This window comes from Dermochelys coriacea, chromosome 5 (assembly GCF_009764565.3).
Source record: "Dermochelys coriacea isolate rDerCor1 chromosome 5, rDerCor1.pri.v4, whole genome shotgun sequence".
Classification (NCBI taxonomy): domain Eukaryota; kingdom Metazoa; phylum Chordata; order Testudines; family Dermochelyidae; genus Dermochelys; species Dermochelys coriacea.
Window position 1 is genome coordinate 19042902 of NC_050072.1, and position 22314 is coordinate 19065215.

Sequence of the window (22314 nt, forward strand, 5' to 3'; positions counted from 1 at the left end):
TCTCTAAAGAGAACATCTCATGAACTGGTTCTGTCATCTTTTACATTTTCAATCTATTCTTGTTTGTTATGTATGGCTATAGATACTCTTATTGAAACTTTTTTAAATTCCTTTTGGCATTTGAATCTGTCAAAGTCTTAACACTGATCAGTAATCTAATTACTTGTTTAATAGATGAAATCTATTTGATTTAATGAATATTTGCTATATAACAAATTGTAAGCACATATTGTGTAATAAATGGTGCTTAGGTAGTGATACTTCTCATTCTCTGTAATAGTCTTCAGTAAAAATGAATTTTTACATCTTTTTAAAAATAAAATCATCTAAATTAGAGATGTATGGTGGAAGTGGAAGAAGTCTACTATGCTTCCTCAGTTTCATCTCCTGTCTGTACAAGTTTTTAGGTGTATAAAGGAACTGGATCTCCTGGACTGCAAACTTGGCTGGGGTGAAACTGCACCTTCCATACTGTGCTGTTTACCTTAGTTTCATATTAAAGATTAAATGAAACTTTTGTAAATAAGAACTTAAGATTTGAAATCATAAGCAAATATAAGTAAAAGGTGGAATACCGCTGGAGTGGTGTATTACAAAGGGGCTACAGAATTTTGGTCTAATTTTAGTTGTTAGGTTTAGTGTGTTGGTGGCCTGTAATATATACAGGCACTAACTACATGATCTAGTGGTCCATTTTGGCCTTAAACTCTGGCTGAGTTGGAATAGCTGTTACTGGCAAATACATAAATATTATAGTGAAAGTCTTACCACGGGAGTGAATAAAACCACTGTTTGTTCTATATATGCCACACATTCTATATGAAAGCACTGTTTTAGAGCCCAATCCTGCATCACTTAGTTACCTGCTTGAAACTGAGAATGTGAGTAATTCCACTCACATTACTAATGCTTAAAATGAAGATGTGCATGTTTGCAGGATTGAAGCTCTCATTTTTTAAAAAATGAAGTTATTAGGTCTACTTTTGTGTATCTGTTGATCTGTAGTGCCTTTAATTACTATCAGTCCAACAGTGGTACTTAGTGGAAATCAAAAATATATTTCAGGTTAATCAAATTTCAAAATAACTTTCTGGATACACCCCCCCCCCCAAGTGTTTTTTAGATCTGAGATTGAGCTCTTAGCCAAAAAGCTAGTGTTAAGGATACTTTCCAGCTTTTCAACAAAACTCATCAGATTGCATATGTCTCTGTGACACAATGGACTTAAATTTTAAAAATAGAAAACATGTCAGTGATACCACATTGAATATTGCATGTCCTGGATCTTAAGTTTAAGGTGTCATTTTATGGAAAATTCTACATTTTGGGGGAAAAAGAGGAAAAAATTATGGTAGAATGACTAAATGAGCAACTGATGTTTGGAACTAATCAGTGGCTAAGAATGTTAGAATACATCACTGTGGGGAAATAATTTGTGGTCTGATGACACAGTCATAGGTACAGGAATAAACTTACTGCTCTGCAGCTGATTAAATATAAATCATCTCCACACTATAATGTGCATATATAGAACATAATAATGTAAATAAGTGCCTAAACTTGGATCTTGACAAGGAACCAATTTCTGTTCCTAGAGTAACATCAGAATTATATAAAACTAAATTGCTTGAGCACCTCTTAGGTGCTTGATGGTATTATCAGTTCAGATAGTTGGGGGGTTACTTGTTGCTTTATCTGAACTAGAGTTTTTGTCTGAACCATAGGCTGCACCGTGACTGGGAACAAATGTTTGTATAAGTGTTGCATTAGCCTTTACAGCTGTGTTAGTTAATGTGAGTTTATTGGCTATCAACTAACTCTAATCACTACCACCACTAAAAACTCTAGTCAGAAACACCTGGAGATGTGTGGGTGTGAGAGAAACTGTTTTAGTGGCATGCAGTTTCTTTATGGTTAGGTAAGGCTGATATTTTTGTTTAATAGCTTTGTGATTCTAGTGATTGCTTAAAAACAACTTTTTCTATTTTAAAAAAATATTTTCTCTTTCCTTTATATACTGAAAGCACTTTACAAACTTAGCCCCCAATCCTGCACTGAGCCTTCTTGATGCTCTACTGAGCATAGATTCATAGATACTAAGGTCAGAAGGGACCATTCTGATCATCTAGTCCGACCTCCTGCACAGCGCAGGCCACAGAATCTCACCCACCCACTCCTACAAAAAACCTCACCTATGTCTGAGCTATTGAAGTCCTCAAATCGTGGTTTAAAGACTTCAAGGAGCAGAGAAGCCTCCCTCAAGTGACCCGTGCCCCACGCTACAGAGGAAGGCGAAAAACCTCCAGGGCCTCTCCAATCTGCCCTGGAGGAAAATTCCTTCCCGACCCCAAATATGGCGATCAGCTAAACCCTGAGCATATGGGCAAGATTCACCAGCCAGATACTACAGAAAATTCTTTCCTGGGTAACTCAGATCCCATCCATCTAATATCCCATCTCAGGGGATTAGTCCTATTTACCCTGAATATTTAAAGATCAATTACTTTTACCAAAATCCCATTATCCCATCATACCATCTCCTCCATAAACTTATCGAGTAGAATCTTAAAACCAGATAGATCTTTTGCCCGCAGTGCTTCCCTTGGAAGGCTATTCCAAAACTTCACTCCTCTGATGGTTAGAAACCTTCGTCTAATTTCAAGTCTAAACTTCCAGGTGGCCAGTTTATACCCATTTGTTCTTGTGTCCACATTGGTGCTGAGCTGAAATAATTCCTCTCCCTCTCCTGTATTTATCCCTCTGATATATTTATAGAGAGCAATCATATCTCCCCTCAACCTTCTTTTAATTAGGCTAAACAAGCCAAGCTCCTTAAGTCTTCTTTCATAAGACAAGTTTTCCATTCCTCGGATCACCCCAGTAGCCCTTCTCCGTACCTGCTCCAGTTTGAATTCATCCTTTTTAAACATGGGAGACCAGAACTGCACATAGTATTCTAGGTGAGGTCTCACCAGTGCCTTGTATAATGGTACTAAAACCTCCTTATCCCTACTGGAAATGCCTTTCCTGATGCATCCAAACCGCATTAGCTTTTTTTCACAGCCATATCACATTGGCAGCTCATAGTCATCCTATGATCAACCAATACTCCAAGGTCCTTCTCCTCTTCCGTTACTTCTAATTGATGCATCCCCAACTTATAACTAAAATTCTTGTTATTAATCCCTAAATGCATAACCTTACACTTCTCACTATTAAATTTCATCCTACTACTATTACTCCAGTTTGCAAGGTCATCCAGATCCTCCTGTATAATATCCCGATCCTTCTCTGAATTGGCAATGCCTCCGAGCTTTGTATCATCTGCAAACTTTATTAGCACACTCCCACTTTTTGTGCCAAGGTCAGTAATAAAAAGATTAAATAAGATTGGTCTCAAAACCGATCCCTGAGGAACTCCACTGGTAACCTCCCTCCAGCCTGAAGTTCGCCTTTCAGTAGGACCCCTTGCAGTCTCCTCTTTAACCAATTCCTTATCCACCTTTTGTCTGATGTTCAGATTGATCCCCATCTTCTCCAATTTAACTAATAATTCCCCATGTGGCACGGTATGTAATGCCTTACTGAAATCTAGGTAAAATAGATCCACTGCATTTCCTTTATCTAAAAAATCTGTTATATTTTCAAAAATGGAGATTAGGTTGGTTTGGCACGATCTACCTTTTGTAAAACCATGTTGTATTTTGTCCCATTTACCATTGACTTCAATGTCCTTAACTAATTTCTCCTTCAAAATTTTTTCCAGGACCTTGCATACTACAGATGTCAAAGTAACTGGCCTGTAGTTACCTGGATCACTTTTTTTTCCTTTCTTAAAACATGTCTGCATGTTATACATTTGCAAGACTGGATGAGTTTAACACAGTAGATTAATATATTATGCAGTTGAAATTGGTGGAAGATTTTGGGTAGTAAAAATACTTAAAATGGAATTTGGTTAGGAAAGTAAAATACATTTTAATGATGCCATCAGAATCTCAGTTTTAGAAATCTCTTCTAAAAGACTGAATTCTGACCCTGCATATCTTGTGAGTCCTCTTATAATCACAGGCTCAGGTTCTGTAGCTGCAGGCTATTGTCTTGTCCTTTCAATTCTACTTTTTTCTTCTAATATACTTGCTGCATTTTGAGATAGACAGACAGGGAATCAGCTTCAATATTCGTGCATAGGTGACAGTCAGACTCTGCCTGAAATATTACAGATGTATTAGAAAAATGTCTAACCTTGAAGGCATACCCTAAAATTGGACAAATCTGTTTCTTTTGCTGACACTAGATCCTACAGTATTCATGTTGTAAGATTTTTTGGGGGGCCAGGGTCTGTCTTATGTCTGTGAGACTCCATGTGCACTTGTGGTGCTACATAATGTGATAACAGCTACACTTTACATGTGATAGCAACTTGGGCACTCTCTGTAGGGGTTCAACGTTTGTACATCAAAAAGTAGTTAGCTGTATTCTGTGTCCCAATAAAACTTTAAAATTAAAAAGCCAATTGCAGAAAAGGTTTCAGCATCCTGTGAGTTCTGTGCATCCTGTAAATTGTCATTTGAAATGTATTATGGGCAAAATGGTTAGCTGTGCACATACATTACACAGATTTTAAGTACACAAATGTTTATATACGAAGGCAATTCTTTGAAAATACAGCACTCAGCCCTGGTCTACAGTACAAACTTACATTGGTATCTATGTTCCCTGAAAGCTGCGCAGCAGCCTTCTTAGCGCCGCACAGATGCTTAGGGAACCCACCCGGGGAACCTGCTGCGGCTGGGGGAGGGCACCCAGCCCCAGAGTGGCCAAAGCCGGGGCACCCCTCCCCCAGCCCCAACTCTGCTGTGTCCGGACTGGCCAAAGCGCCCCTCCCCTGACCGGAATCCAGCCCTGGTCTGGACCAGCCCGGGGAGGGGTGCCTATCCTGTGGCCCTACCCGTGGAGCTTTTGCAGCAGGGAGAGGGGCATCTTTTTCCTCCCACTCCCCGCCTCAGGTGCTGCTGCGGGGAGAGAGGGCTGTGGGAGTCCTCTGTCCCCACTGGAGCCCCCTCCTGCATCCCCAGTCGGAGCATCAAACAAAGTGAGGACTAGATCCATAATGACTCCAATCCAGGTGATTGTCTGAAATATGCTGCCATTTATAGTCCTGCACTGAAGTCAAAATACTTCTCTGAATGGTGCACCGTTTTGGTTTTATGAATCAGATAAACGGCAGAAAGAAGATGCTAGATTTCTCACATAACCACCCCCTCTACAGTTCCACAGGAATAACATGAGTATCTTGACTCATGGGGAGTAAGACAAAAGTTTTAAATGACCTTATTTTGTTCATTTTTGCCACCAATATTTTGAGAGAAGTGGAGTCAGAATTGATCGACTATGATGCTTTGAAACATCAATACACAATATTCACATTGTAATTTAGTAAAAGAATTGTAATGTAAAAACGTATCTATCATAGGTTTTTCAAGTACATGGTTTTAATGAATTTTAAATTTACGAAAATATATAAAAACATTTTCTCTGTTTTTCAGCTTTGGAGGACTTTAACCAGCAAGTAAAACTTGACTCCATTGCCTCACCTTTTATAAGACAAACTGTTTGTGACCCAGACTTGATTAGTCTCACCACAGATGATCTTCTAGCATTTCCAGCGGATGGATCACTGCCTTTTATCCACAGGATACCTTCTGGGTCAGGGCTTCAAAGTGGGAAGTGGATTAGGAAGTCTCTGAAAAAATCTCCCTTCTATGCTTATCAAACTTCCTCATTTGATGTTGAAAAAGACTTTGGTTTCCAAGACAATGGCAATGCTGTGGATAATCGAGATCACTACAGAGACAATGACAAAGAGCAACACAATGTGTATAAATCTCACAAATATAATTCTATGTTTTCTAAAGAAAATGCAGGGGATTGCCTTTTTCAACAACACTCTAAGTCCATTTCTGTCAAGAATTATCCAAGATGGCTTACTAGCCATAAGTCTGACTTGAATGTGTCGGGGATAAGTAGTGTTCCTGATTTCAAGTACCCAATATGGCTAAAGAGTCATAGCCTTTTATCTGATTCAGCTAGTCAAAGTTTTATTCAGACATTTAACATGAAAGATGAATTTTCTTCTTCACAAATGTGTGAGAATCTGAAAAAATGCCACATTGTGGATAAATTGGACTGCAATTCTTTTGAACAAAATGGTTATCTGGATCCAACAGGTGACAGTAAAGTAACAGGAAATTGCCAATATGTCAGACCAAGTGCAGACTTCCAACCTGGCAATAGTCTGTCAAGACAGTCCAAACAGCCATTCAGAGGTAACTGCATTACGCATGATTTGTTTTGAATGTTTCTTGAGAATGTTAAATGCAAAATGTTACTCTTTTAGTCACACATGCAGAACATGCCCCTCTTATATTGCGCAGTGTGAACCACTGTGCAGTAAGACTATTCATGCCTATCCTACATGGGGGAGTGGTGAAAAATCCACGCTCCTGAGCGATATAGTTATACCGATCTAACCCCCTGTGTAGACAGCGCTATGTCAACAGGAGAGCTTCTGCCCTCAACATAGTTACTGCCTTTCGGGGAGGTGGATTAACTACAATGACAGGTCTTCACTAAATCACTACAGCAGCACAGTTGCACCACTGTAGTGTTCATGAAGACAAGCCCTCAGTAAAGTTAAGGTAAATAAACTAAAGGTCTGAAGTGAATATAAATTAGTGCATATTTAACCTCACCCACCCATCCAATGAGTGCTGTCATTCAGGAGTGAAGTAGACTTAGTACACTGCAATTTAATCTGGGAGAGTTAAGGTCTGGTCTACATCCAAAATTTAGGTTGACCTAGATATGTCACTCCACTGAGTGTGAAAAATTCATGTCCGTGAGAGACATAGTTAAGTCGACCTAAATCCTGGGATAGATGCAACTAGATCAAAAGAAGAATTCTTCAGTCAACCTAGCTACCGCCTCTTGAGGGGGTGGATTTACTACAGAGACAGAAAAACCTCATGGTCTAGAAAGTGTCTACACTATGGTGCTACAGCAGCACAGCTGCAGCGCTATAGCTGTACCGCTGTAGAGACCATAATATTAACATCCCTCTAAGTTAGAATGAACAAAGGGCACTTTACTCCTAGATGAGAGTATCCATACAGGGTTAACACTGTTTTAACTTATGCATGTTGACTTCACACTTCTAGCTGGTTTGCCTTTGTGACCTGCCTCTGCCAGTTTCTCCCAAAACAGCAGAAGCATATACTGCACTGAGAATACCTGTGACCAGATCTAGTAGGAGAGAATGGAGGGAGCTGGACATTACTGTGCCCATTTGCAGGGACGGGGGGAAACGATTCAGCGCCCTATCCCTGCAGGGGGCATAACTTGGGGCAGTAGCTCCCTCAACTCTTTAGGGGATGAGAAAGCCGAGCTCACCCCATAACCAGTTTCTGCCCAGTTTCCGATCCTCCCTGAGAGCACCATGTGGAGGAGGAGCTCTTTCAATTCTCAGGGTGGGGGGCGGCTTGCTGAGCTAGATTCTATTTAAAAAAAAAAATCTCCCAGCATGTGGTGCCAGCAGCACACCCCCAACAGCTTTTTCCTGTTGCTAGCTAATGTGGTTAGTCAAGTAGCTCAAGGGATAGAAGTCCTGCATTGCAGTGTTGATTCAGCATTCACGTTGCTGGTAATGTATGGTTGGGATTAGGTTTATTAAAAAAAAAACAAACCCTAGGGAATTCATATAAACTCTAATTAAAACCATTATTTTAGATGGCAAAGTCAAGCACTCAGAAGTTAGGAAATGCCAGATTTACAGATGCCTGCATAACTTTAGTTTGTATCCCTTTGTGTATATGTGTTACAATGCAGTTTTTAATTATATGATCGCATACATTTCCCCCCCCCCCCACAGGACCCCTATCTCACTCTGTCCAGAGGCTGGTTGGATAGGTAGTTGAATTAGGGTTGCACATGAAAATGTAAATCTGCCACTTCCTAATTTTCGAATGCTTGACTTTGCAATTTAACTAATGCAGGTTTTGTATATAATTACATATGGTGTGTGTATGTGCAAGCAGAACTTCTTGAAGCGCCTATTATGTAACACTATGAAGACCTATTTGCCAGCCATTTAAGAATCCTCAATATTGACATATATTTGATTAAATGATCTTAATATCAGAGGGCTTTATAAAGTTAAGGAATCTTAAATGCTGTATTCTATAAATGAGTTATGGAAGGAAATATCCTACTGCATGGAAAGGCTGTGGCTGTTAATTTTCCCTTCAATTCACATCTGACCCAGATGGTGCAATAATAATATGCAAGAACAATAATATGCCCTACAGCAGGGATCGACAACTTTTGGCACGTGGCCCGCCAGGGTAAGCCCCCTGGCAGGCCAGGCTGGTTTGTTTACCTGCCGCTTCCACAGGTTTGGCCGATCACGGCTTCCACTAGCCGCGGTTCGCTGTCCCAGGCCAATGGGGGCTGCGGGAAGCGGTGGCCAGCACATCACTACAGCCACAATAAAGATCAGCAGAGGCACTGCTGCTGTTCCCTACTATAAAGAGGAGACAGCTGTTAGCAGGGCGTTCTTTGAGAGGGATACTCAACTTTGGAATTCTCTCTTCGCACTCCACCAGATCTGTTAAACTTCAGGGTATGATACAAGATAATCTTTTCCCCAAGTGTTGAGGTGGGTTGAAGGCTAGAGGGTTTTTGTTTATTGTAGAGGTTATTTTATCTTCTGGGATGTATTTTTATGTTGGGAAGAGTGGTATTTGATTCTTTTCTGGGAACTTAGAGCTTGGAATAGAGGACTATTTGTTCTGTAAAATCATATGGCAAGATTTTTAAAAATAGGTGCCTAGAGTTAGTCTCATAGTTTCATATTAAGAGGCTTAATTTCATATTTAAGCAAAATTTAGGCACCACATTTTGAAAATTTTGGCAATAATGTCTGTGAAAGAGGACAGACTATTTCCTGTGTCTTACAAATCATTTAGACTAAGTCTGAACAGTATCGTGTAATAATGAAAGTGAAATTGCTGACTTGAAGAATCGTAGTAAATAGATGCTGTGTTGTGTTTTTAGATGACCAGATTGAGTTGCTTATCTTGAAGGCAAAGAGAACTCTAGAGTCTTCTGTTGAGAATTTATCAAGTGCTCTGAAAAATGATGGCAGCCCTTGTACAGTAGATATACTGGAAGCAGAAAGATCATGGGAAAATGTTCCAGTTGCTTTGTGAGTAAACAAAAATAAACATTAAAACAACTTGTTCTTGAAAGTGTATCATTGCCTAAGTATGATATGTGTTGTGTATGCTATAGATAAGTGTTTCTCAACCTATTTACCATTGTGAGTTGCATATGCAGCTCTCTGTGTTATGTGGGTTGCGCGCGCGCGCGTGCACACACACACACAACCTGTATGGCCCTGAGGATGTCACATGGACTGCAGTTGTATGCTGATTGGACTGCAAGCAGCCCACAGGTTGAGAACCACTGCTATAGAATATTTTAGATAAGCATGATTTTCTCACATAAAAATGCTAAGGAAAGAGAAGGGAGTGTTTTTAGAAGATGCAGCATGAATTGCTAAGATTTTGATATTTTATCATATTAGGTGGTACACTACTGTGTCCTGTTCAATCATTTTATCAATTATTAGGTTTCTACTTTCACTAAACCCACAGTGATATATTTCTGCATCACTAGTTTTGTAAATTTTGTTAGTGCAGGAAAAATTTTGATGTAAGGCTGACATTTGTTTATGGGGGGAACAGTTGATAGCTGTGAAGGCTCCTGGACAGCTTCAAATATGGGTCTAGATTCTTGGACTGGGTGTGTGGAGCAGTCCTGGATGTAAAATTCCACTTCTCCGACAGAAAAGGATTGTCTTCTACAGGACCAAATAATTTGATGTATACTGTAGGCGAAAGTAACCTTAAATGTTTTGATGTGAAAAGGAAGTCAGGGGAAGAATTAGTTAACACAGGAAAAGAGGTCTGTAGTATAAATAGGATGTTTTGATGAGTTGTTTGAAGGAGGAGAGCGAAGATTTTTGATGCATTGGTAACTGGGTATTGTTCCAAATATAGGGAGCAGAATGAATTTGGTATAGTGGAAAGCTATAGTAAAAAATGTTAATATCTTATCTTCCTTCCCACTACACCCCCTCCTTTTTTAAAATGACTATGAAGATCTTGTCCACACAGGAAAAAGTGGAACTTAATCATCAGTGGTGGAAAGAGGTGAACCCTGTCTGCACCAATCAGTACCAGTGGTGGAATTGAACTTGTGTTGAATCACATTTTGGCTAGGGTAGGCATGGAATCATAGAAATGTAGGGCTGGAAGGGACCTGAAGAGGTCATCTACTCCGTCCCTGCACGCTGAGGCAGGGTTAAGTATACCTAGACCATCCCTGAGGATTTGTCTAACTGGTTTTTAAAAACCTCCAATGATGGGGATTCCATACCTCCTTAAGTAACTTATTCCCTTTCTTAACTGGTTAGAAAGATTTTTTCCTAATATCTAACCTAAATCTCCCAGACTGCAAACTAAGCCAATTACTTCTTGTCCTACCGTCAGTGGACGTGGAGAACAATTGATCATGGTCATCTTTAAAACAACTTACTTATGTTCCCTTCCCCAGCCTCTTCTCCTCTAGACTAAACATGCACAGTTCTTTCAACTTTTCCTCCTAGATCATGTCTTTGAAACATATTATCACTTTTGTTGTTCTCCTCTCTATCTCCAGTTCATTGTTTTTTGTTTTTTTTTACTGTGGTGCCCAAAACTGGATATAGAGCGGAACAGTTATCTTCCGTGTCTTATGTATGATACCTCTTACTACACCACAGCATCACGCTGTTGACTAAACTTCAAATTGTGACCCACTATAACCCATAAATTCTTTTCTGCAGTGCTGCTACCTAGCCAGTTATTTCCCACTTTATATTGTGAATTTGATTTTTTTTTTCTTCTTAAGTTCAGTACTTTGTATTTGTCTTTATTTAATTTAATCTTGTTGGTTTCAGAGCAATTCTCCAGTTTATCAGGATCATTCTAATCCTATCCTCTGCAACCTCTCCCAGCCTATTATCTGCATATTTTATAAGCATATGAAACATTAGTCCCAATGACATGTGAATGTATCTTACAGCAATTTGAGTTTGTAAAGCTGTTTCATACTTTCAATTGCATGTTTAACTTTTTGTTTAGCAAACCTCCAGTACCTGTACACTGTGAGGAAGATGAGAACGCCCTACAATCCCCCAAGGCTAACATGGTTAATGAATTCCTTGAAGACTGTTTAAATAATGACAGTCAGGTAGGTTAAGTTGTATTATGCCTATCTTGTAATATTTCTTGCTTATAGTAGTCTTAAAAGAAATCATAGGACTTTACAGTTCTGTAAGTTGTTTCTAGTGCATGTGCTAACATGGGCATCAAAAGTACATAACACCAATAAATAGTAGCATGAGGAACACCTGTAACTGGTTTCTGTTCTAGCTTTAATAATAAGTTAACAGCAAAAGAAAAAATTGTAATGGCTTTAAATAGTCACATAATTCTAATGATTAAACCCTACATTCTGACCATTCCATGATCAAGGATTGCAAATAAATAGCAGCTGGTCTTAACCTATTTTGGTAATAGTAATTGTTTTAATACTTGCTTGAATTTTCTATCCTACATTTTAATGTTTTTCCTATCTGAAGTAACTAAATGGTGGCGGTATCATTATCCATATAAATATCTGATCCTACTAATCTCTTAGCTTCAGTAATAGCTTTTGTCAATCAGTTGAGTTCCACAGCTTGGTTATATATTGTTTTTCCTCTTGTATTAGCTGTATTGTTGCCTTTTAATTAAACTAAATATTTCAGTCTACCTCCTCTAGACCAGTAGTGCTCAATCTTTCCAGATCACTGTACCCCTTTCAGGAGTCTGATTTGTCTTGAGTAGCCCCAAGTTACACCTCCATTTAAAAAGTACTTTGCTTACAAAATCAGACATAAAAATACAAAAGTGTCAGCACAATATTACTGAAAAAATTTGTTTACTTTCTCATTTTTGCGATAGTTATAAACTAAATCAATTGGACTATAAATATTGTACTTACATTTCAGTGTATAGTATATAGAGTAGTATAAACAAATAATTCTATATAAAATTTTAGTTTGTACTGACTTCACTGGTGCTTTTTATGTAGCCTGTTATAAAACTAGGAAAATAGCTAGATGAGTTGATGTACCCCCTGGAAGACTTCCACGTACCCCCATGGGTACACATATCCCTTGGTTGAGAACCACTGCTCTAGATTATTATTTTGTATTCTTTCCCTTCATATTCATCTCTTCACTAAAAAAAAAAATTCCCGTTGTTTTCAGTCTCACTTTTGTTAACTGAACCCTTTCTATTTTTTGTTTCCTAATGCAGTGTTAATAATAAATGTTCTGTATATAAATAAGTTCTTGTATTAGAAATCAAGTTAGCGAGATCATTACATTCCATGTTGGTACATACAGCATTTTGCCATTTATATAGCAGTTTATGGATTCCAAGGTAAGAAGTGGGACCTTTGTGATCTCCTGTATAATACAGTCCAGAGAATTTCTCCAAAATAATTCCCAGAGCATATCTTTCAGAAAAACATTCAATCTTAATTTAAAAATGTTCAGTGATGAAGAATCCATGCTGCTGACCCCTGGGAAGCTATTTCAGTGGTTAATTAGCCTATCAAAAATTTATGCATTGTTTCCAATTTGAATTTGTCTAGCTTCAACTTTCAGCCATTGAATCATGTTATAGTGATAATATTAGGAATTTACATTAGAAACTATACTAACATATATTTGCATTTCACTTGTATGCTTGCATTTAAGAAATAAAGGTTTTCTACAAAACATTCCCAACTATACATGTTTTTTGCTGACGTTTTAAGGACACATGTAGAGCTTTTCTTTTGCAGAAAGGAGTGTGTGTGTGGGGGGGGGGGGGCAGGGGCTGGTTTATGTTCTAGCTTTTGTGATTTTAACAAATCCCAACATTCCTTTTTGGAATCTCTGAATAAAGAACATCTTCATGTTATTTTATATGACCAGGTCTTTCCTAAATCATTTTCTTTACAAAGTTTGATGTAAGGATTATATCTATTACTCCCGGGGGAATTCTGCACCCAAAAATTTAAAATTCTGCATATTTTAGTTGTCAAAATAACACTCAATAATCACGTCAGTTTCAATTATTTTGGTAATTTATTTCAAAATACCTATCCGCAACTATGTCTGTAACAGTACAGACACACACAAAAATAGAGTTGAGGAAGCCCCTACAACAGTTCTTGTTTCTCTGCCCCCTCCCCACAGAGCCCAATAGGAGGGCCAGGCACTCACACCCCCTACCCCCCGCAGCCCAGCTTCAGGATGGCCCCCAGCCCAGACACTCACATGCACACCCTGTCCCCCATCCCTCAGAGCTCAGCCGTGGCCAGACACCTCGCCAGCCCAGACATACGTACCCCGCTCCCCCAGAGCCCAGGGATCCAGAGAGAGAAATAGCCTGATGCTACATGCCGCTTCCTTCCTTCAGGGCATGTTGAGAATTGCAGTTGCCGGGATCCTTCCATTGCCCTCCTCGCAGCAGTGTCTTCTACTTGCAAGCTGTGCTCTGCCAGGTCCAGTGACCCCAGTGGTAGCCAGCAGCTCTGCAGCCTATTTCTGTGGAGGAAAAGGAAATTCTGCTCAAAACCCATTAATTTCTGCACAAATTGTGCATGTGTGGCACAGAATTCCCCCACAAGTAAGTATCTGTACCAAACTGGTACCTTACACAAGAGGAAGGTGCCGTGGTCTTTGAGAAGACCATCTTCCTGGATTACTAGTTTCTTTTGACCCAACACTCCCTAATGTGGAAAGAATTGGTTAAGATTAGGTTAAATCTTTAAATATATCAAATCTTTATATATCCTAGGTGACTCCTAAAGATCTATAATTTGCTTTGATCCTAGGTTAAGTAGTACCCAGTGATAACTTACACTATGGGCTTATATGCACATGCTATTACCAGCTACACAAACATATCCACTTCGAAAAAAGCTAGGACAGTTTTTTCCTAGCAGGTGTCCCTGTTCTGGTGTTCAAATGTCCTGCTAAGGAGACAAAAAGAATAAAATTTCTTAGAAAAAGTATCTGCTCTTCAGTTTGCTTGTCTGTGAAGCGTCAGAGTCAATTAGCAACTAGTTTGGGGAACCAGGCAATGTCTTCTGGCTCGGGTACTGACATTCTCAGGCTGCAATGTCTCCCTCTACTTTCTTTGGAAGGGGAAGTAGAAGTTGTGATAGATATTGCAATCTCATGCAGTATCTTTGGGGGCTACTGTATCAAATTTATGAATGCCTTATGTACGATTGTGTTCTACTCCATAGGGTAGGGTTACTACAAATAGGCTACTACCTAATAGCAGTGTGGGGTGATTACCCTGAGGATTGTTAAATAACTCCAGAGAAGCACCACTTCCTGGTGCGTTTGCATATACTGATTCAAAGTTGGCTTTCCAGAGACTCCAAACAAAGAAAGGGCTTTTGGTATAAAAAGTTGAGCTTGAATTGATATGGGGCCTTCTTTCTGCAAGCAAATGGATAGGACCTTCTGTTCAAGGGGAGCCCCTAACCCTTCCAGGAGCATTGGAAAGACTGTGGCCTACTAGGCTGCCAAAAGACTAATAGGTAACTCCTGATATGTTTAAATCTGTTTATTTTTAATGTTTTCTCAGTAATACTTTATCTTAAGAATAAATGTGCTTGCCTAGAAAAAGCTGTGTGGTAACTTGTAACTCCTGGCAATATGCTGTTTGTAGTTCTCAGAGAGAGAAAGCAACATGCAGGCATTCGCTGTTAGACTGGTTTGCTGCGTATATCCAAGTGTAAGGCAGGGAGCTATGAAGCCTTAAAACCCTTGGTCAGAAAGTAATGGGGCAGGAATTCCTGATCAGAGATAAGTGATAACTGAAGACCTAGCACCTAACTTGGCACTCCTGGATTGGACTACGGAGGGAGGGGATGTGGGTGCAGTTACCCTGAAACTGTGCAATAGGAATATCCACCTTTGAGTTGTCATTGTGGTGAACTTCTTCCTCATTTATCTGGTCTCTTATGAGTGAAACTTGGGCTGGTATTTTCCCATAGGTCCTTGCCTGTAATTATCTGATCGGATCGGAGATCACAAGATTGTCACCCCAACTGCATTGCCCAATCATGAGTAAGTGATATCAGTCTGACTCTGGGTCCACTTTTGCAATTCTCCTTTTAGGGCACTGTTTTTTAGTCACGTTCATGGCTTCTACTTCCCCAAGGCGGACAAGGCCTTATAAATAAAATAATTTGCAGAACTGTCACCGTTTGAGGAACTGGGTAAAAGTTTATTTCACTCTATATCAAAGATTAAAGTCAAGCTGCTTCAAAGCTACTTACTACATTCATTAACAAACTTATTAAAAATACTGGAGGTCTACATTACTATATGACTGTATGTGCTAAATCTTTGCTTTCCTGCCCCCCCCCCCACCCTGGAAACAAAAAATCTGGAGCGAGGAAGCCTTTTTTAAGGAATTCTCATGCTATCAGAGAATTCTAATGTCATTTGAAATACTGATATATTGTATTTAAAGTTTATAGCGCACAATTAATCATTCTTAAACAATTTAGTGTAACATATAAACTTATTAATAACAATTACCCAGTTTCAGCAAAATAACTTTTTCTGCATAGCCTCATCTGTCTCAAGGTCTTCTGCCACTAGTATTGGCAGAGGTCTCGCAATTCTTTGAGCAAAATTTGAGTGCGTCGATGAAGAGACAGAACTTCTACTGTAACCTCGCACCTCACAGTTCTTAGGAGTAACATCATATGAATGGGGGGGAAGTGAGTACACAGGATGCAGGGCCAGCCTTAGGGATAGGAGCATACAAACTGGACTCCGAATATGTATGTCTTTATTGTTGGAATATAAAATCTGAAGCATCATGGATTACCATTTCCTCCTCCTAGTCTTTTTTGTCTAGTAGAGTGGCAAAATTGGAATCCCTGGAGAAGAAAGTTCCTCTAAAAGCATCAACCATCTCAACATTTGACTCGTAGCTTGGGGGTGTTAGACCCGCAATGGAGGTCTCCCTATGAGCTGTGGAGCAAGCAGATACCGGACACAGTGTTGGTATATAATACTCTAAAGGCTCTTTATTGATTACAAAACAAACCTTATTCACTCCACCTTCGCACCCCAAACATACTATACCAGAGTCCAAAGGTCAGAATTGTCCTGATGGCCAGTCAAGGTTCCTTCCATCAGGATAAGATCAGAAGATGCGGGGAGCCGACAAAAACCATACCTATATCACATGGGACTCTGGATCAATAAGTAATTCAGATTTGCAGAAATCATAGGCATCCATTTATAGCCCATTCCGTTGTCATCAGTTCTTTGCCTTTGTTTACTAGGCCTTCTACCTGCACAATTCCAAAGACACAATCTTGGGTGGGCCGCCGTGATCCAAGGCATGCCATTTCCTACAATTCTTATACAATTTTATAATCAGTCCAGCTGGTGGTGTTTCCTTTTCTGATGATTTTCCATATTTTTCTTGAAACGTAAGATTGTTTTTGCACAAAGAGTTCTAATGGTCCTTGACCTTAAGTCCTTGCTTCAGTTGCTAACTTGCAACGGACGCATTCATGTCTGGCACGCATCATTCATACCAGGCCTCAGTGACCTCTACATATTACATGGATATATGAATCACAATGCGTGTGTGTGTGTATGCATATACGTATATATCTCCCAACATTCCCCCCTCTTGATACAAGATTAATGCCATTAATTATTGTATCACTTTATAATTTTGCAAGCAATTCAGTTTTATTGATCACTTGCTCTAAAACTCCTTGTCGCTTTCTTATTCCATTTTCAGCTTTCTTAAGTCCTGTTAACTCCCTTACCCTCTGGGTACAATAAAGGACTCCACAATCTCATAGCTAGTACCCAATTGATCACTAGTTTGGGTTGTCGCCAACACCATTGGCAATTTATCGGCCCAATCTTTGCCAGTTTCTTGCACTACTTTACATAGAGCTTATTTAATAGTTTGATTCATCCTTTCTTCTCTCCCTGATTGATTGAGGGTGATATTTGGTGACAATGTATACCTTCAAATCAGCGGCACTGCGATGGGTACCCGCTTGGCCCCACAGTATGCCAACATTTTTATGGCTGACTTAGAACAACGCTTCCTCAGCTCTCGTCCCCTAATGCCCCTACTCTACTTGCGCTACATTGATGACATCTTCATCATCTGGACCCATGGAAAAGAAGCCCTTGAGGAATTCCACCATGATTTCAACAATTTCCATCCCACCATCAACCTCAGCCTGGACCAGTCCACACAAGAGATCCACTTCCTGGACACTACGGTGCTAATAAGCGATGGTCACATAAACACCACCCTATATCGGAAACCTACTGACCGCTATTCCTACCTACATGCCTCTAGCTTTCATCCAGATCATACCACTCGATCCATTGTCTACAGCCAAGCGCTACGATATAACCGCATTTGCTCCAACCCCTCAGACAGAGACAAACACCTACAAGATCTCTATCATGCATTCCTACAACTACAATACCCACCTGCTGAAGTGAAGAAACAGATTGACAGAGCCAGAAGAGTACCCAGAAGTCACCTACTACAGGACAGGCCCAACAAAGAAAATAACAGAACGCCACTAGCCATCACCTTCAGCCCCCAACTAAAACCTCTCCAACGCATCATCAAGGATCTACAACCTATCCTGAAGGACGACCCATCACTCTCACAGATCTTGGGAGACAGACCAGTCCTTGCTTACAGACAGCCCCCCAATCTGAAGCAAATACTCACCAGCAACCACACACCACACAACAGAACCACTAACCCAGGAACCTATCCTTGCAACAAAGCCCTTTGCCAACTCTGTCCACATATCTATTCAGGGGATACCATCATAGGGCCTAATCACATCAGCCACACTATCAGAGGCTCGTTCACCTGCGCATCTACCAATGTGATATATGCCATCATGTGCCAGCAATGCCCCTCTGCCATGTACATTGGCCAAACTGGAGAGTCTCTACGTAAAAGAATGAATGGACACAAATCAGACGTCAAGAATTATAACATTCAAAAACCAGTCAAAGAACACATCAGTCTCTCTGGTCACTTCATTACAGACCCGAGAGTGGCTATTCTTCAACAAAAAAAATTTCAAAAACAGACTGCAATGAGAGACTGCTGAATTGGAATTAATTTGCAAACTGGATACAATTAACTTAGGCTTGAATAGAGACTGGGAATGGATGAGTCATTACACAAAGTAAAACTATTTCCGCATGGTATTTCTCCCTCCCACCCACCCACCCCCCACTGTTCCTCTGATATTCTTGTTAACTGCTGGAATTAGCCTACCTTGCTTGTCACCATGAAAGGTTTTCCTCCTCCCCCCCCCCCCCCCCCGCTGCTGGTGATGGCTTATCTTAAGTGATCACTCTCCTTACAGTGTGTATGATAAACCCATTGTTTCATGTTCTCTGTGTGTGTGTATATAAATCTCTCCTCTGTTTTTTCCACCAAATGCATCTGATGAAGTGAGCTGTAGCTCACGAAGCTTATGCTCTAATAAATTTGTTAGTCTCTAAGGTGCCACAAGTACTCCTTTTCTTTTAGGGAATATGTAGTTGTTGCTTTATTCCTAAGGCTTTTAATAAACTTTTATTCCTCTTACAAAATGTGGCCCATTATCTGAATCAGTTACTTTTGGAATTCCATATCTACTAAACGCTACTTCGCACAACTTTTTGGCAGTGGTTTCTGCAGTATGATTTCTGGTGGGAATTGCCTCCACCCATCCAGAAAAGGAATATACTATCACTAACAAATATTGATTTCCCCCCTTGGGTCTTAGGCAATTTATCAATATAATCAACCTGTATTCTACTCCATGGCCCCACAATTATTTGATGTAACAAGGGTCCCAAATTTGGTGGTCTATTTCCGTCTGCTGCACACCTTATGCAATTTTTAACAATGTTTTCTACATGCTTTCTCACCTTAGGCTATATTCCAATTTGTTTTATTTTAAAGAGAGTATTCTCTATTCCTTGGTGGGCCATAGAGTGACACATGTTGTTAATCTTTTCTCTTTGAAGTTTGTTCAGGTACCCACTTTACCGCTCCGTTTTTTTTATTCACCACATATCCACCTCGTATATTCCAGTTTCCCCATCATTCCTCAGGTTTAACCTCCTGTTTTATGGCTTGAGCTCTACTAACTACCATAACTCCCAAAGGTTCCTTTACTGCTAATTTAGTTAAAGCATCCGCTTTATCATTCCAATATTTTTCATTCCGTTCTTGCTTTTGATGACTTGCTCTTAATTTTACTGGGTGTTTTTTCAACCAATTATAGGTAGATATTCCAATCCTCCTTTTGGACCAAATTTTTCCCCTCAGCTGTTTCCCAATGATCTTTTTCCAAATCCCAATCCAGTGTAACAGTCCTTGTACCACAAAGTCTGAATCCAAATAGACAGAAAAATAATGTTGCAGACTGTCTTTATGTGTAATCAGATTATTAAGTGCTCTGATCTCTGCTCCCTGAGCTGAGGTCACACTCATAGAACCAGAAATAGTTTCACCATCAATTTGTACAGTGGTATAGCCTGTATATTTCTTAGCGTTCTCATGGTATGAACTACCATCTGTAAACCAAACCTCTTTTTCTCCAAGGTTTAACACTTCATCTACCAGGGGTGCTTCTTCAGCTAACTTTGGTTCAGCTTCTAGAAGTGGGCATTCATGCTTCTCTCCTTCCATCAGGAGAGCATATGGTAACATCATTGCTTGTTTGTTGTTCTCATATGTAACATCTCTGCTAGTTAATATCAAGGTCCATTGGGCCATCATGGTATATGATGCCACTTTTCCCTGCAGTTTTCTTGATTAAAATATACTTCGGGGAGAGTGAGGTGTTGGTATTATAACAGGGACTGTGCCAGTAGTCAAAGCAAAAGCTTCAATGGCCCTGTAGCGAAGTGACTCCTCACCAGTGCAGTGCCTCCTGCTGGTCGTCTGGGAATTAGCTCTTTTCCAACATACAGAGCACCCTCTGCAGGCCAGTGTCTTGCCTGCTGCTGGCCCCGTCTCCCCCTGGACCTGGGTACCCTTTACCTCAGGGTTCTGCCCCAGCAGTACCCCCACACTCTGGGTCTCCCCACCTGAACCCTCTAAGCCCACTTCGCCTCAGTGGCTACTGTCAGTCATCATCTAGCCCCCTTTCACTGGGACAGACTGCAGTCTGTAATGGCCACTTATCATTGGCAAAGGGGTTAGGACCAGCTGCCTCTGCCTCTTCCCAAGCTGCACCTGTGTAGCCTCATTACCTTTATAGGCCTTCACCAAGGCCTGCAGCCTGGGGGTTTACCAGGCTGGAGCTCCCTTGCCCTATTCCCCAGCACTGCTCTGTTTCAGGTACCTTCCTCTCAGGCAGCTAGCCCTTCCCACTCCGGGGCTAGAGTGAAACTCCTACAGCTTCTGGCTCACAGCCCTCTTATCAGGGCCAGCTGGGCTCTAATTGAGCTGGCCACAGCTGTGGTCAACTACTCCCCGAGCTGTTTTCACTTTTTCCCAGCCACAGCTCTCTCCAGGGCTGCTTTTATCCCCTGTTCTGTGGGAGTGGGGCAGCTGCCCCACTACAGGCCCACACAGCAGGTAAACATTCTCTTTCACAGATTCCAAACTGCTGCTCCGTAGGGGTTAATCTTCTAGACTCATGTGCTACCGGTATTAACTTCCTTTCAGGTTCTTGCATCAATACCGCCTCTAGACTTCGTTGGGTTGCTGCCAACTTAATCACAAATGGCTTGTTTATTTCTGGGAATTTCAATGTTGGAGCTTGCATCAAGGCTTGTTTCAAAGTACAGAAAGCTTTTTCTTGTTCAGGCCCCCACTCCCATGCTACTTTATTTTTTAATAAATGCCACAAGGGTCCAGCAAAATTCCAGCAGTTTCCTTAAATAGTTAAACCCTCCTAACATCACCCTCAATATATGAGAATCATCTGGCCTTGGTAAATTCATTAATGATTTCACCTTTTGTTGATCTACCTGAATTCCTTGTTCCCCTAGGGTCACCCCCAAATAATTCACTCTCCTCTGCACTAGTTGGGCTTTCTCTTTTAGTCTTGAAACCCATTTCCTGGATGAGTTTCTACACTTTCTGCTCAGTCTGCTCAGTCACCTTCTCTTCTACTTATAAGTTGACACCTCCTCATCTTCACCACCTCCCCATCTACATATGAGGTGTCATTCTCCTGATCCTCTTTGGATAATTGATCCAGCATTCGCACCTCCCCTCAATTTCAAATACTTCCAAGTGATATTCCAAATCACATCTACTTCTTTCTTCTGCTTTTTACTCCTCACCTCCTCTTGCTGAATTTCAAAGGGCAAAATAGATGGAGTTGATTGATGTATACTCATCTGCGTTGTTCCTCCAAAGGAGCAGCAGCACAGAAACTAGCAAACAATGGTGAAAACAGGAGTTTGAGTAGAGATCTGTTGTTGGAAAAAGGAGACAAGCCCCTGTTCCTTAGGGGCAGTGAATGAGTTCTTGAGAGTATGTGTTTGTTCGGTGGTTTGTTTTCAGTTTGTAAAGTTTTGGGTAGGGGGCAGTGTGTTGAGAGAAGCAGAGCATTAGATGATAGCTAGGCAATCCTACCCCCAGTCACGGTATAGCTGTGATCTAATGCTCTGCTTCTCTCAACACACACACAAAAACATGGTTCTTTCAACAAACATATAAAGGCAGCCAACTGGCTAACCAGAGGCAGAGGAGCCATCAAACAGAGCTGTGAAAACTGGAGAGTTGTAGTGGGAGTTTGGGGGAGGGCGTGTCTAGTGTGTGTGTGGTTTTTTGTTCTGCTTGTTGTTTATGGGAGCTTAGGAGGCTATGATAGCTACAAAGACCTAAAGAATGGAAGAAACAATGAAGACAACTTGGTGTGGAAGCTGCAGGATGTACATCTTTCTGGAGAGGGTACTTGAAAGGTGCTTTGTTTGTATGAAGTGCCACTTGATAGATCTGATGGAAGTGAGGATCTGAGGTTTTGTGGTGCAGCTAGAAATAATGGTTGAGTTTAGAAGGGGATTTGAGCAGATGATGAAGGGAAGGAGAGAGGAGGCTGAAGGGAAAACTCAAAACT

The 22314-nt window shown here is 40.6% G+C and overlaps 1 protein-coding gene and 1 long non-coding RNA gene across 6 annotated transcripts in view; one reads left to right on the forward strand and one right to left on the reverse strand.

Moving 5' to 3' along the window:
• C5H18orf54 (chromosome 5 C18orf54 homolog) overlaps positions 1-22314 on the forward strand; it is a 39508-nt gene that overhangs the window by 2692 nt on the left and 14502 nt on the right. For all 5 annotated transcript variants that reach the window (XM_038401119.2, XM_038401118.1, XM_043514236.1 and 2 more), the window contains exons 3-5: positions 5550-6329; positions 9115-9265; positions 11247-11355. In XM_038401119.2, the coding sequence (XP_038257047.1) occupies positions 5550-6329; positions 9115-9265; positions 11247-11355 (1040 nt within the window). The remainder of the gene's footprint in view (positions 1-5549; positions 6330-9114; positions 9266-11246; positions 11356-22314) is intronic.
• On the reverse strand, positions 256-11270 carry LOC122460139. Its single transcript, XR_006281238.1, has 3 exons — positions 10879-11270; positions 7601-7618; positions 256-269 (listed from the first exon to the last, which is right to left on the reverse strand). It is a non-coding gene; the product is annotated as an uncharacterized LOC122460139 (long non-coding RNA).